The following is a 15,709-nucleotide window of genomic DNA, read 5'->3' on the forward strand; positions in this document are numbered from 1 at the left end:
AGTGGTCTATTCTAACACATCTGATGTCCCACCCAATCCTGATAAATCGCTGCAGAAAGGATTTATCTTAGTGGATGAAGCCAGAAGAAAATCTATGGGGTCGTTCCATTTCTACCCCTTTGCCCAAAGCAGTAGTGACCATAGATGCTTCCCAGATCGGGTGGGCGAAGCCTTATCTGGGGAAGACTGTCCAAGGCACTTGATCCCCGTAAGAGGCCAATTTGCATATCAACATCCTGGAATTAAGGGCAGTGCTTTTAGCATTGCAAGCATTCCACTCTATCCTTCCTTCAGGGACAATTACAATCCAATCAGACAACATGTCTGTAGTTTGGCATACAGCAAACAAGGAGGAACCAGATCTTGCCCACCATGTCAGGAAGCTCTAAGAATTTGCAGTGGGCTTTTGTTTCCAACCACGTTCTGGTATCAATGCATATCCGGGCAAAATCCAATGTGATTGCAGACAAGTTGAGCAGATGCATTGTGCTGCGTCACGAGTGGTCTCGATGAAGATTTTTTGTCGTTGATGCCAGCTGTGCTGTGATCTGTTCACCTCCCCAATAAACAAATTCAGCAGCTACTTTGTCCTAATTCCCCCTCGTGGGGAGTCCCCAAGAGACGCACTTCTCGATTGGCTGCCGGGACTTCTTTATGCCTTTTCCCCTATTCCACTAATTCCCCAGTTTTTGAAGAAAGCCCAAAGGTTGAGAAGCAATGTAATTCTCATTGCACCCTATTGGGCCCCATCAAGTCTGGTTGCCCTTTCTTTGACCACATCTGCTTCACCACCCTTGGATTCTGGACCCGACTCTAGACCTGTTACTTATCCTTTTTGGTACAAAGAACTCTTCTGGCTTCCCATAAACCATCCGCCAGAAAGCTTTACCAAAGCAAATAAAGATTTTTGATTTGGACCTGTTCCTACAGCATACATCCCCTCTCTGCACCATTGGATAAGGTCCTAGAATATTTAGCGATCCTATTTGAATTGGGAGCCTCTACTTCCACACTTAAGGTCCATTTAGCCGCTATTTCCAATTTTCATGATGGACTTGATGAACATTCCCTGATGTCTCATTGTTTTTGCAAGAGATGAGAGAGGTGTTTTTAGTGTTGCAGGCCCTTCAGAGCTCTCTTCCACTGGACACTATTGCTGTTCAGATGGACAGCATGACAGTAGTCTGGTACATCAACAAACAGGGGGAAACTGGATCTTATCCCCTATGCTGCGAAGCAATGAGAGTTTGGCAAGGGCGAGCCCCCCCAACTGCTTCCTAGTAGTGATGCACATACTGGGGAAATCCCAAATATTAGCGGACAAGCTCAGCAAGACCATCCTGACTCCTCACGAGTAGTTTCTCAATCAAGTCAGTGGTAAAGATGACCTTCCACAGTGGGGTCAACCATGCTGCTGTCTTCACCTCTCCCCTCAACAATAAATGCACCAGGTTCTTTGCCTTAGTCACCACCCCCCATCACAGAGAGATGCTGTAGTCCATATTTGGTCCCCCAGTCTTCTTTGTCTACCCTCCTCTACCCCTAATATCCAAATTTATTGAGAAACTGCAGAGCTTGAAGAGCAAGGTGATCTACATTGCCCCTTCTGGCCTCAGCAGATATGGCTCCCTTTTCTATGGTCTCATGTAGGATGTCCACCTTGGACACATGATCGCACTCCAGATCTCCTGTCACATCTTGCAGGGGGTGACTCCTCTGGACATAGCAGGCTTCACTCCAATTCCATTAATGCCTAGATATTCCAGGCTTTTTTCTCCAGTTCATCAGATCCTTTCTTTGTTCCACAAACCTTCAACAAGAAAGGTTTATAACAGCAAATGGAAAATATTTTCTTTGTAGGCACAGCAAATAGACTTGGATCCTTTTATTGCTCCAATCCAAGCTATTTTAGATTTCATTGCCTCTATTTTTCAAAGCGGAGCAAGATTCTTTGCCATTTAAGTATAGTTAACAGTCACCTCCAACTACCACATTGGAAATAAGACTTCTTTAGCTTCAACTAAGTTGTGCAAGGTCTTTCTAAAAGGTGCATTTTTGCTTAGACCTCCAATTCAAGATCCCACTTCACCGTGTGATCTGACTTTGCAATCTTTAGTACATCCTCCATTTGAGCCCTCAGCTAAAGTAAACCTTATGTTTTTATCATGGAAAACTTTTTGTGGCAGTTACTTCGGCTAGACAAGTTTGAGAACTCCAAACACTCTCTGCATAACCACCGTATCTAATTTTTCTCAAGGACAGGGTTACCCTACCCACCAATCCTTCCTTTCTACCTAAAGTGGCCTCTGAATCAAACCAGTCAAATCGTTAACCTGCCAGTTTTCTTTCTAAACTTTGAAATTAAAGGAGAATATACCCTTCCTGTTAGATGTGCATAGACAACTTAATTTTTACCTACATAGTACCAAGGAGTTTAGAAAAACAGATCATTTGTTTTTCTCCTTTTCTAACACCAAGATGGGAAAACCAGTTTCAAAGATTACTCTAGCAAAATGGATAACAGAATGTATTTCTCATGTTTATTCTTTGAAACGTCTAACTTTGCCAAAACAACCAAAGGCACATTCAGCCAGGTCGATGGCTACATCAGTGACTTTTTGGGCTAGAGCTTCCATTGATGACATTTGTGCAGCTGCAACTTGGTCTAATGCTCATACCTTTCTTTCTCATTACAAATTGCATATCATTTCCAGGAGCAGAGCATCGTTCAGTTCTGTGGTGCTCTGGAATATCCTTCCATTAAAGCTACCCAAGGTACTTGTAGCCACTGATTCTGTCCCATTCATTGAAAAAAGAATGAAAGTGACAACATCAGAGATTGGCATAATGGTTAAGGCATTTACATTACAGACACAAGGTGCAGGGTTTGATTCTCATGTGGATAACTGACTAGGCTTAAAATGGCCCACAACTAGTAGTAATATATGAATCTATCTAGGAATCTTACAAACCCTAGTTCGACAGCCATTTGAGCCAGAAGCTACTTGTGACCTCAAGTTTTTGTCTTGGAAAAGCCTCTTCGTGGTAGCGATCACGTCAGGCAGGAGACTTTCTGAATTGTATGCTTTGTGTGCAAAGCATACATACATCATTTTTCACAAGGAGAGATCCTAAAGTGGTGTCAGAATCTAATATTAACCAGTCCATAAACTTGGCAGTCTTCCCAGTTTTTTCAAACAAAGATGAATACTTCTTACACCTGCTGGATGTCCATAGACAACAAAATCTTCTAGAAAATCAGACCAGTTATTTGTATCCTTTTCAGGACCTGGATTGGCTAAACCGGTATCAAAAGTTACCTTATCAAGATGGCTTAGAGATTGTGTTACCTTTGTTTACAGCAAAAATAAACTCAAACTACCTGCTGTGGTTAGAGCGCATTCCACTAGGTCTGTTTCCATTGTGGCGGTCTTTCATTCCAAGGCCTCCATGGAATAAATATGTTCAGCTGCAACATGGGCTACTCCTCATACCTTTATCACTCATTACAAATTGGATATGGTCTCCAGGGGAAGAGCATCCTTTGGCTCTATGGTACTCAGGAATATCCTTCTTTAGTGCAGCCCAGGACCTAAAGTAGTTGGGGACTCTGTCCCATCTGTCAAGAATGAATGATGATTGACAACATCAGGTAAAGAAGTTGTCCTTACCGTAACGTTCCATCTGTGTTGTTGTTCTTCATTCATTCTTGACATCCCACCCACCTTTGCCGTCCAAGAGACTTCTGAAGGATCGGACCTAGTCCTGGGATGTTACAGTGTTATTCCTTAAACAGAGCTTCTGTATTTTCTCTACTAATCTGCAAACTCGATCTGAGGTAATAGGAAGAGGGGTATTGTGGGTAGAGCCTTAGCTCAAGAGTTTTTGGCTGGCAGGAGGTATGTATAACAGCAGAATCAGTTCCGAGAGGTCAGAACTGAACCCATCTGGCAATGAATGAAGATCAGTGGCACAGAGGGAGCATTATGGTAAGGATGTAACTTCTTTTTTATATTAATGTAAGTGCACTTGGTGCCTTATAACTGTATGCTTTTCACTTGGCAGCTGTTGCTTTGGGTGTATGTCTTTCATTTACTCAGTCTGTACAAAATCACTTGCACCATGTGTATGTTCACTGTTTACTTGTTGTTTACTACCAATGTTATACTTTTTCTGCAGATTGTTACATCTGCGTTGCTGTTTGAGATGCTTCCTCTAATATATATGTAGTTTACTGACTGTCATGAGAGTCTGTGTTTTAGTCTTCCTGCTGAAGGGCAAGGTCATGGCTGAAACTGTCCATTTTGGAACAGTCCATCTATCCAGCTAACAGATATGAAACAGTGCAAGTTTGGAAAGTTACAGAAAAGTGTCAGAGAAGGTAAATGGTGGTGGGTGAAGGAGACAAACAGGAAAACTGTATGTGCAGACAGATAGAAAGGCACTTGCATCTCAGACATAATGTATCGGTAGATGTCCTTCAAAGATGCATCTGCAGTCCTAACATATGGGTTGTCCTGCCTCAGGCAGCCCTTCGGTCGGCCGGATTCCAAAGTCTGGGTCTGGCCTCGGCTGATGTCGCACTTCACCCGACGTCATAGCTGCTGTTTATTGGGTATAAAGGCATCAGCCGACGCCATTTTCCTCAGTCTTTCTTGCCGTGCGGTGCCCGAAGCAGAAGCTGTTCGCAAGTGCCGGTCAGTCAGATCCAGAGATTTCTACTACCGAAGACTTCTAAAAAGCTAAGTACCCCGTTGGGGACTCTTTCTTGCCTCAGCCGATGTCAGACAAAGTAAATAATTGTTTAACTTGTGGGAAACAAGTACCTCATAAGGATTTCCACTCTTACTGCCTTCCTTGCTTAGGCCCAGACCACGACGTATCAGCTTGTCTAGCCTGTGCTTCCTTCAACCGACGGACTCTTAGACGTCGGTCGGAGTTTGCAGAGGAGTTTTTTGGTCCCGCTTTTGCATACAAAATGCCGTCGGAGACTCCGACTACTCAATTAGCTAAAAAGCGCAAGGAAAAGGACCGACATTCACGGCCCGCGGTTTCGGCTGAAACCACGGTTAGGCCAACCGCAAATGTCTTGGTTTCGGCTGAAACCGAGCCCCCGGTTTTTCCTTCGGCCGAAAGCATGCTTCCGATAGCCGAGGCCTCACAGAGCATGGCTGAATCTGCTACTGAATTTACTGCTACAGAAGCAGGCACCCAGGATTTATCAGACACTATTCCTTTAGACATAACTACCCCTGCACGTGGGGCTGCTAGACCCCCTGCTTCCATGTCTATCAAGGCTTTTGCCAGGGCTAAGGCAGCTAAATCTTCTAAGGCCTTGCCTGCCAAAACACCTTCACATAGGCCTACGTCTAGTTCCCAAATACTCAGCCTGGCTGAGGATCTCATTTCTTTGATCAGAGGATCCCAACCTCACCCAGACAGGGCCTCTCATCCCCTCCAGACAAGAGGCCTAGGACTGAACCCCCGGAACCTGTCTCTACAGATTATTCCTCGGATGACTCAGACCTTTCAGACCCTCACGAAGGCCCATATTCTCCTTATGAGGATTCTGATGCAGAAGACTCCATTCCTTCTGCTTCTCCTCCAGAAGAATTTTCCTTTGGGGAAACCTTGCATGCTATGAGGGAACACTTCCAATGGCAGGGCCAGGATTATTCAGATTCAAGGAAAAGGCTAAGGACTTTTTTACACTTACCACAGCATAGGCCTTTAGCCATTCCGCCAGTACTAACAGTTGTTGATGATGCATATAATGATGCCTGTACTGCTCCTGATTCTCTTCCTCCGGCCCCTGCCAAGCCAGACAGATATTACAGGGTCCCGGACACACACTACCATTTGTATAAGGCTCCTGTTGCAGACCCTGAAACCATTTCACAGGGCCCTAAAGGTGTGGCAGCTGCCTCTGCCAAAACCCTCTTCCCTCTGAAAGGGAATCTAGAGCATTAGAGAGATGGGGTAAAAAGGTTTATACTTCTGCTACTCTTTCGGCCAGGGCCTTGAACTGTCAATTTCACATGATTCAGTATCAGGAATTTTTGTTAGACCAGCTAAATAAAAAACTATCTTCTCCTGAACCTTTAGACCGCAAGTCCCTTCAGGATTTGGTACATAACTCTCAGCAAGTCAGTAACCATTTCTTAAAATGTGGCTGTAATGCACTGGAGGCTTCCTTTAGATCAGCGGTGACTGGAACAGTGATTCGAAGGCATGCCTGGTTAAAAGAACAATCCTTACCAGACCATGTTAAGTCAAAATTCCTAGATGCTCCCATGGAGAAACAAAGTTTGTTTGGCTCCCCTGCACAGGAGGTTCTAAAAAAGGTGGAAGAAAAAGCAAAATCTGTCCAAACAGTCAAGGATTTCTTACAGGTCCAACCTCCGAGGTTTAGCAGAAATTGGCCTTCGAAGAATTGGTCCTTTCCAGACAACTCCAGAGTGCAGAGAGGCAGAAATAGACGCCCAAGAGGCAGAGGTCAATCTAGGGGTGCCTACAGGGGACGTTAGTGGCAACCTACCAACCAGAGAAGTACTGCCACAGAATCAACTACAACCACTTCTACAGGGCAGACACAATGACTTGGCTCTAGTTCCGCCTACCAGGGAACAACTGGAAGCACCCTTGGGCGGAAAACTAGCCTTATTCTCCGACAACTGGCATTACATTACAGGAGACAAATGGACTTTACAAACAATAGACAAGGGCTACAGGTTTCACTTCCATACTCTACCAAAAAAGAGAGGAATGCCAAACCTACCACCAAGCCAAAAAAACAGATGCTCTAAGAGAAATCAACAACTTACTAAGGATGAGAGCTATAGAAGAGGTGCCACCTATGGAACAAGGCCAAGGATTTTACTCCAGGCATTTTCTTGTACCAAGAAAAGAAAATCAATTGAGACCTATTCTAGATTTGTCCGCACTGAACACATACCTCATTGTTCCAAAATTCAAAATGCTGACCCTCCAGCAACTTCTTCCCATGCTGGGCAAGGAGTCTTGGCTGGTGACTCTAGATCTCAAGGAGGCATACCTGCACGTCCCTATACGACCAGATTGCAGAAGACACCTCAGATTTCTTGCAGGATCAGAGCATTATCAATTCTCAGCATTGCCTTTTGGCTTATCTACTGCACCCAGAGTATTCACGAAATGCCTGGCATCAGTAATTGCTCATTGCAGACTTCAGGGAATTCAGATTTACCCATACATGGACGACTGCCTAATACAAGCGGACAACAAGGCAAAGTTAACAAAAGATTTGGAAAATGTCATACAACTGTTGCAAGCCTTGGGATACACAGTCAACATGCAAAAGTCAAGACTAGTACCATCCCAAAGGATAACATTCTTGGGTGCAGAATTAGACACATCAACTCAGATGGCTTTTCTCACAGAAGAAAAACAAAAGCAACTACCAGTCTACTTCATGACATTAACAACACAAACTCAGCTTACTGCAAGGAAAGTCCTGCAAGCCCTGGGCTACATGGCATCCTGCATAATATTGGTTCCGCATGCCAGGCTGCATATGAGAAAGCTACAATGGTATCTAAGGAATGTATGGTCTCAACACAAGCACAGTCTAGAAGCCCAGATTCCAATAATTCCATGCCTGAAGAAAGAATTCCTGTGGTGGGCTCAGGCCTGTCAGTTGAACAGAGGCTTGCCTTTCCACAAACCACAGCCAAGCCAGACCATCACCACGGACGCCTCAGACCTAGGATGGGGGCACACATGGTGGACAAGTGTATACAAGGCCTATGGACCCAAGACCAGCTGAATCTACACATAAATCTAAAGGAGATGCTGGCAGTGAAACATGCGATCCAGGCATTCAGACCACTCCTTCAACAGGGTCATCTGCTGATAAGGACGGACAATACCACAGTCATGTGGTACATCAACAAACAGGGAGGTACACATTCATATCCTCTATGCCGGATGGCAATGGACCTGTGGAATGTGGCCCTGAACCTCAACATTCAACTTCAGGCCAGATTTGTACCAGGAAAAGAAAATTCTCTAGCAGACACCTTAAGCAGAACTACCACGGAGGCTCACGAATGGATGCTGCATCCAGATATCTTCGAAGCCATAACAAAGAAATGGGGACTACCACAGATAGACCTGTTTGCCTCCCCACACAATCACCAATTGAAGAAATTCTGCACAAGAGCATACCGCCCACTTGCTTGGAGGGTGGACTCCCTTTCCTTCAGCTGGAAAAACCTGACAGCATATGCATTTCCACCTCTTCCCTTGATGTACAAAGTTCTACTGAAGATCAGAGAGGATCAACCAAGGGTAATTCTGATAGCTCCAGACTGGCCGAGGCAACATTGGTACCCGCTACTGAGAAGCATGTCTCGGACACACGCATGGCATCTACCTCTGTCCCTTACTACTAACACAGGACAACTACAAGATCCTACATCCAAACTTGAAAACACTGCAGCTAGCTGCTTGGAATATTGCATAAACAAAATAACCCAGGTTTATCTCAGAGGGTTAAGGACATTATCCTGGAGGCACGCAGACCCTCCACAAGGAAGACTTATTCAGCCAAGTGGAAAAGATACCTCATTTGGAGTGCAGCAAAGGGAGAAAATGTCTCATTGGCAAACATAGCACACATCCTGGAATATTTAGCAGAGCTGTTCCACAATGGCCTGTCTTACTCCTCCATTAAGATTCATGCATCAGCAATTGCAGCAGAATACAACATGGATCCTCCTGTCTTCTCTCATCCTCTACTCAGGCAGTTCTTGAGAGGAATCAAAAATGTAAAGCCTCCAAGGAAACCACCTTTACCTACATGGGATCTCAACTTTGTGCTGGAAAAGTTAACACTTCCCCCTTTTGAACCAGCAGCAATAGCAGAATTACAATTCTTGTCTTGGAAAACTGCTTTCCTACTAGCAATCACTTCAGCAAGAAGGGTTTCTGAGCTACAGGCATTAATGGCAGTACAACCCTTCCTTATCTTCCATCAGGACAGAGTCTCTCTGAGAACCAACCCTACCTTTATGCCAAAAGTGGTCTCCAGAGTATCATTGAACCAAGCGATTCATTTACCTACATTCTTCCCCAACCCACAGAACAGGGGGGAAAGACTGCTACATACCTTGGATGTGCACAGACAATTACGCTACTATCTGGACAGAACTAAGACCAGCAGAAAAACTGACCAGCTTCTGGTAGCATATGCAACAGGAATGCAAGGAAAAGCAATTTCAAAACAGACAATCTCAAAATGGATAGGAAATTGCATTCGCTTTTGTTACTCTTTTCATGGAAAGACAACTCCTGATAATATCAGACCTCATTCCACAAGAGCTACAGCCACCACTACAGCTTTCCTACGAGGAGTGGCTACCAAAGACATTTTAGAAGCTGCTACTTGGAGCTCCGTGCATACATTTGCCAAGCATTACAATCTTCCCTTATACTCTAGATCCCGAGCAGGTTTTGCAACTGCTGTTTTGCAAGGGATCTTAACTACACCATCTTTATCTTAGTGCCTCCTCCCCCAGTTTGGCTATGGTATTCTACCCATATGTTAGGACTGCAGATGCATCCTTGAAGGACATAGTACAGTTTTGTACCTACCATAAATGTAGATGTCCGATAGGTATGCATCTGCAGTCAGGATTACCCACCCTCCTTCCCCTCTGTGGTACTCCTAGGGTATTTACCCCTCTTTAGCTAGCTGGGGGAATCTATTATGGTGTATTTGTTTGTATATATGTATATATATATACTTTTTTTATATTGTTTGCTCTCTACTGTTTGGAATTATTTGCATTTATCCAAATTTAGCCTTACTAGAGGGCACCTGGCATCTGGGGCAAGAAACACTGAGGAAAATGGCGTCGGCTGATGCCTTTATACCCAATAAACAGCAGCTATGACGTCGGGTGAAGTGCGACATCAGCCGAGGCCAGACCCAGACTTTGGAATCCGGCCGACCGAAGGGCTGCCTGAGGCAGGACAACCCATATGTTAGGACTGCAGATGCATACCTATCGGACATCTACATTTATGGTAGGTACAAAACTGTACTTTATCAAACCATCACAGAAATAGAGCTAAAATGGCAAGAGGTTTTGATTTTTCCTTTTGTTTTTTTTTCCAGCTTAAATGTCTGACTTTCTTTGTTTTACTTTTCAGGAGAAAGTGGACAAAACTGCATCTAGTAACCCTGATCTACACCTGAACAGAGCTACAGTAAGAACAAACTTTGGTTACCCTGCTTGTCTTTTTGTAGTGTATTGTAAGGAATGGAAAATTAACTGTGAACCCTGTCACCAGAGTTTTGCTGCCAGGAACTATACTAGGTGCTTGGTTTGAACTGCTTTAAGTACATTACTGCAAACTGTTAGTGTTACCCAATGCTCCAAGTGATAAAACCACTTTACTCACTTTTAAGGCTGCAGGGAAGACAGTGTGCCCTGACACTCACTGGGTGCGAGGCAGCAAAAATAATCCTGGACATACCTCTCAACTGTCATTTCTTTTTTTTCCCCCCTCATATTTTGCAATGCAGTGTTTTCTGGAAAATCTCTGATTATAGTCAGTAAGTAATGACAGACAACAGAGTTTCATACTTACTGCTCAGAAAGTGCATACTGATTCAACACATGTAGTTTAATTAACTTTTTTAAGCAAATTACAGTAAAATTTAAAAATAGTCTCTGGTTTTAGAAATCTGCTCCCCTCCAATATGTTTTGTCTTTGTCCTGAATTCTTCTGCAAGCGAATTGAGGGGTTTGATCCTTGACCAGGTTCCCACACGTGGTACCTATAAATATATTGAAGGATTCCCATTTAAGCAGTGGTGATCTGCAAAGAGACTGGAATACTATGTAAAAACTCTTATGGACATGCCCATTCTACACAGAGAGCACCCCAGCTAGGAGAAGAATTGGGGGGCCAGGCTGTGTTACACAGCACCACTAACCTGCTGCTATGCAGTGCTGTGAAGATGTATTAAGATTAAAGATCTGGTGACATGTTTGTAAATGTGTTAAGTGCAATGTTTAGATGTAATCCAGCTTGTGTGTTAAGTGCAATGTTTAGATGTAATCCAGCTTGTGTTATCCATCAATGACTCATTTGTTTTCCATTGCTTCATGCTGAAGGTTTGCACGTGGTCATGATGCCTACATGATGTAGGTAGTGATGCTCAGGAAATTGCTTTATTCACGTTTTATTCTCAGTAAACCAGTGCTAAACAGAAGTGAGGACAGTACACTTTCAGAAGTCTGACCCCCTCCCCCAAAGTATAGTAAGATCTAAGGGTATCATAGTGTTGTGCTCAGTGTATTGTCGCACTGTTTTTATTCTCCATTTCTTTTCTGAACTGGAGTACCTTCTTTATGGAGTTTGTTCTCCCTGTGTTCACTTGCCTTTTGCCATGGACTTTGCCCACTTTCTAAAAATTACCGGCACTTCAGTTGACGAAATAAAAATTGGTAGTAGGTATGTGAGCATGCATCCTGCAGTGGCCTGACATCCCACCTACGACTTACTTTTGTCTTGCTTGCTGGGAGAAGCACCACCTCACTGACCTTGAACTGGATAGTATGTGTGTTAAAAGTAGATGAATGGGTAAAAAACTATCAAATTAGAGTATAAGAAGAACATGAAAAATCTGTATTCCTGTCCACTCCTTCTCCCTGCCTTTCATTCCTCAATGCTGTCCTCTTATTGATACTGTAAAATATGTAACTCCAGTAAACAGCTGTAACACGCATATTTATTTATTCCTTCCAGCTGAAATTATTGTAATAACTGCAGAGTTGTCTGTTTGCTTGTAGTTGCTTAAAATATATATATTTCTTTCAGTTTGCTGTGTACTGCATAAATCTGTTCCTCCTCTGGCAGTAGTGCTTGCTAGCATAAGCTACATCTTTCGTGATCTTGAATTGGATAACCTGGGTACTGAAAGTGGATGAATGAGTGAAATCCTGTGCAAAGTTTGTATGATATTACTATAAAAGAAAAGGAGAACCTGCATCCCCATTCACCAGCCTGCCTGTTCTTTCCACAACACTGTTAGTCCAGGCATCCTGTATGGTTTAAGTCCAGCTGTAATGTGCATATTTGCTTTTTTTGCACAACTGTAAGAATTGTAATTACAGTAAAATTATTTGCTTGTACTTAGCTACTGTAATTATTGTATACTGCAGTAAGTTTGTACCCTACTGACTGTAACTACTGTTAGCAAAGTTAATTTTAATTTGTTACTCACAAGAGTGACCTTAAGTGCTGCTTTAAATGTTACACTAATATGCAGGTTTATTACTGTGAATATAATTTCCAGTGCTGCCAGATACTGCACACATTAGGTGAAGCTGCCACTTCCACTCTCACTTCATGTTCTGTGCTACCCTGCATCTTTGTTACTGGGTGCCACTTGTTAAGGGCAACCGTTTCAGTGCAACTACCCAGGCAATTGTAGATAAATCAGAAAGAGAAAAACAGTGTAGCTCCAAAGAACTGACATTAAAGGTCAGAGTGAAACTGCATTACATAAAATGTAAGGAATTGCAGGAGGAAAAAAACAAACAATGTATGGGACAAAATAGAAATGGCCAAACTAGAAAAAAACAGAGGTTAATCATGGCAACCTGGTCGACTTCTTTGAATCAGTCACCAGAGCTATGGATGAAGGCAAGGTGGTTCATACAGCCTACCTTGATCTGGCCAAGCCCTTTGATATTGTTCCCCACTCAGGAATCATAGAAAAACTCACTAAGCTAGGCATCAACCGGTATATCACTAGGTGGGTTGCAAACTTGGCTCACAGATGGAACCCATAGTGTGAAAGTAGCTGACTGTCAGAATGCCGACCTGTCACGAGTGGATTGCCTCAGGGTTCGGTCCTGGGTCCTCTCCTGTTTGGTATCTACTTCTCTGAAGTCCAGGACAACATGAAGGGACTCTGGCTGACAAAATTCGCAGACGATTGCAAGTTGGGAGCTATTATTAATTCCCCAAGTGATGCTGACATCCTACAGAAAGGCCTCACTGAGACCAGTGACTGGTGTCAGAACCATGGCCCTAAGCTCAATGCCAAAAATGTCGTCTTCCCCTTTGGGAAAAACCTGGTTCCCATGAATTAGCACATCGATGGTAGTCCACTGAACACAGGAGGAGTTATAAGAGATCTGGGAACACAGGTTGACAGCAACTTTTCTTTTGACCACCACATTGCCACTGTGGTCAGAAAGTCCTTCTATGTGGCACATCTCATTACTAAGGGTTTTGCATCCAGGAAAAAAGAGGTAATTGTCTCCCTCTACTCTTCCCTCATTAGGCCAGTCATAGAGTACAAGGCCTCATTTGGCATGTACCTCACTAGACACCTGCAGCAACGGGTGAGGCTGTAAAAGTACCTCACAAAGAGGATCCTAGGCCTTAAACACTTGTCCTATATGGACAGACTCAAAAAAACTTCCAACTATTCTCTGTCTCATATCGCCTACTTAGAGGTGATCTCTGCTTGACTTACAAATCCATGTCTGATCCAGCTCTGTTAGAAATGCTACATCTAAAGAAATCCCAATTCCTCTGCACCACATGCTCCAGAGACATCAACCTCAATACCACAATCAACAGAACAAATGGAGGGACAGGTTCATAACCCAGAGACTCCCCATGCTATGGAATAGACTTCCCTTACATGTCAAACAGAGCACCTCACTGGCCCTCTTCAAGAGAAATCTTGAGTGGATGGGAAATAGAAAATTCACCCCTAGGGATCACTCCAGTGGTTCTACTTGACAGAGGCACTGGGAACTAAGGTCGGGTGGCACGATGCCACTGTAATCTTATGGGCTAGGCTTGTAAAGGCTCCAGGGCTATTAGCCTAGTACACACATATCAACCTGTAAGTACTAGGAAGCATATTGCGGTGAAAGAGCGCAAGACTTAGTCAAAGTTGGCTGGACATAGAGAGTGAGTGCCAAAGTGCAGGAGGTAGTGCACAGGTATTTGTGTTCACTGTTTACAAGAAGACAAAGGAAGATACATGTGCAGTCAGTAAGTATACTCTAGTTATTGATGGATTATATTGGTCTATTCACAGAAAAGTGTCTACAGATTGGGAAGAAGACAGATACAATTCCTTTTCACAAGAATGGATGCTTAATATATTTAAAAAAAAAAAAAAAAACTTCTGATTTGTTTCCGTAACCTCAGTCACTTTTGAAATGGACTAATTACTGTGGGGCCATTATAATTTAAGACCAAAAAGGCAACATAGATTCACAATAAAAATGTTGGACTGACCTAAACTCTACTCCAGGTCATGCACAGTCTTAATAGTAAGAACACCTCTCTCCTCAAAACACAAGAATGATTTTCTGTTGAAGTTTTCTTATCGTAATTAACTGAAGGTACCCCCTTCCCCAACACGCATTGCAGACAAAAAAAAAGGGGCAGCCATTCTCCAGCTTTCCATCTAAACTGCCACCAAGAAAATAGCTTCAAAACATTAGTGCTTGTCAAATGTTTTCAGGGTAGTCTAAAATTTGTCAGAGAATAGAAAAAAATTGTATTCTAATATTCTGGTTGCAGTGAATGCTAAAGACCAGAGTCATTCTGTTAATTATTTATCCAGTTGAGTGCCAAAACAGGAACACCATCTTAGCTGCAGCTTCTGGATTTGGTGAACAGTACACCCCACAGTGGATGTATGCTTTGCACATACTTGAGCCTAATGGGCCTCCAGTAGCATCAGAAGGTTAAGTGGTGGGGGAGGGACATCTTTGGTGTTATTTTTATAAGCACAGTGCTTTAATGAGCAATGAACATTTCTGCTTAGGGAACCAAAACTGTTGTATAAAAATCTAAAACATTAAAACAAACGCACATTTTCCAAAATCAAGTCCTGTATTTGGTCTCAACAGCCACTAGTGAACTAAAGGATAACGTGATGATGTCCATTTCATTGTGCCTTTTTCCACTTTGATTTATAACATTCTGTTTGAGATATGTGTCTAAGCCTTAGCTGCATAGAGTTCAAGTGACCCTTCAAATCATGTAACCCTAAACTCAACTGGCATACTTGCCTTTGGTGCAGAAAGCTGTGGGTTCTGTTCCCACACCAGGTACTTGGATTAATCTTTATCCAATACTGTCACTGCAGTGCATCCTTCGGATGAGATGTTAAACCAAGGCCTGTTCTGCCCTAGTTGGTGAAAGCTCAGGTGAGTATAAAAGATTGCATGCCATTTACTGAAAAGATTAGGTGCCCTGGACAAATTTTCCTTTAATTAGTATGGATTATCACCTTGGGTTTCCCCTGAAGAGGCCATTGGTGTACTGAGATTAACCTGGTCAAAAAAGTGTAAATAAAATAAATTACCTTGTTCAATGGGAAGAATTGACTTATCCAACTTAACTCTTTTCTTCATTCTCAAATAAATGTCTTCAACTTTAAATTGTCATTCATAACTTCTCCACTGGTAGATAAAATTACATCTGCCTTGCATGTAAGACTAAAGGCACTAAAACATTTTCACTGTTTGCATCCTACTATCTATAAATCAAGAGCTTTCATTTTTGTACTAGCAGTATACTTTCTTCCCATGTATAATTAGCTGCCTTAACAGGATTATTTTATTTCACATACCTAATTATTTAATCTTCTGTCCATATAGGCATGGGTGTTGCTGAA

At 42.9% G+C, this 15,709-nt stretch overlaps 1 protein-coding gene across 1 annotated transcript in view; it reads left to right on the top strand.

Annotated features, from left to right (window-relative positions):
* The window catches only part of TTC5 (tetratricopeptide repeat domain 5), an 852,502-nt gene that overhangs the window by 372,132 nt on the left and 464,661 nt on the right, over nucleotides 1-15,709 (top strand). Inside the window, exon 6 of the mRNA XM_044058462.1 lies at nucleotides 10,195-10,251. Within this exon, the coding sequence (XP_043914397.1) occupies nucleotides 10,195-10,251 (57 nt within the window). The remainder of the gene's footprint in view (nucleotides 1-10,194; nucleotides 10,252-15,709) is intronic.

The sequence above is a fragment of the Protopterus annectens genome, chromosome 16.part0 (genome assembly GCF_019279795.1).
Source record: "Protopterus annectens isolate FY-2018-M chromosome 16.part0, PAN1.0, whole genome shotgun sequence".
Lineage (NCBI taxonomy): Eukaryota > Metazoa > Chordata > Ceratodontiformes > Protopteridae > Protopterus > Protopterus annectens.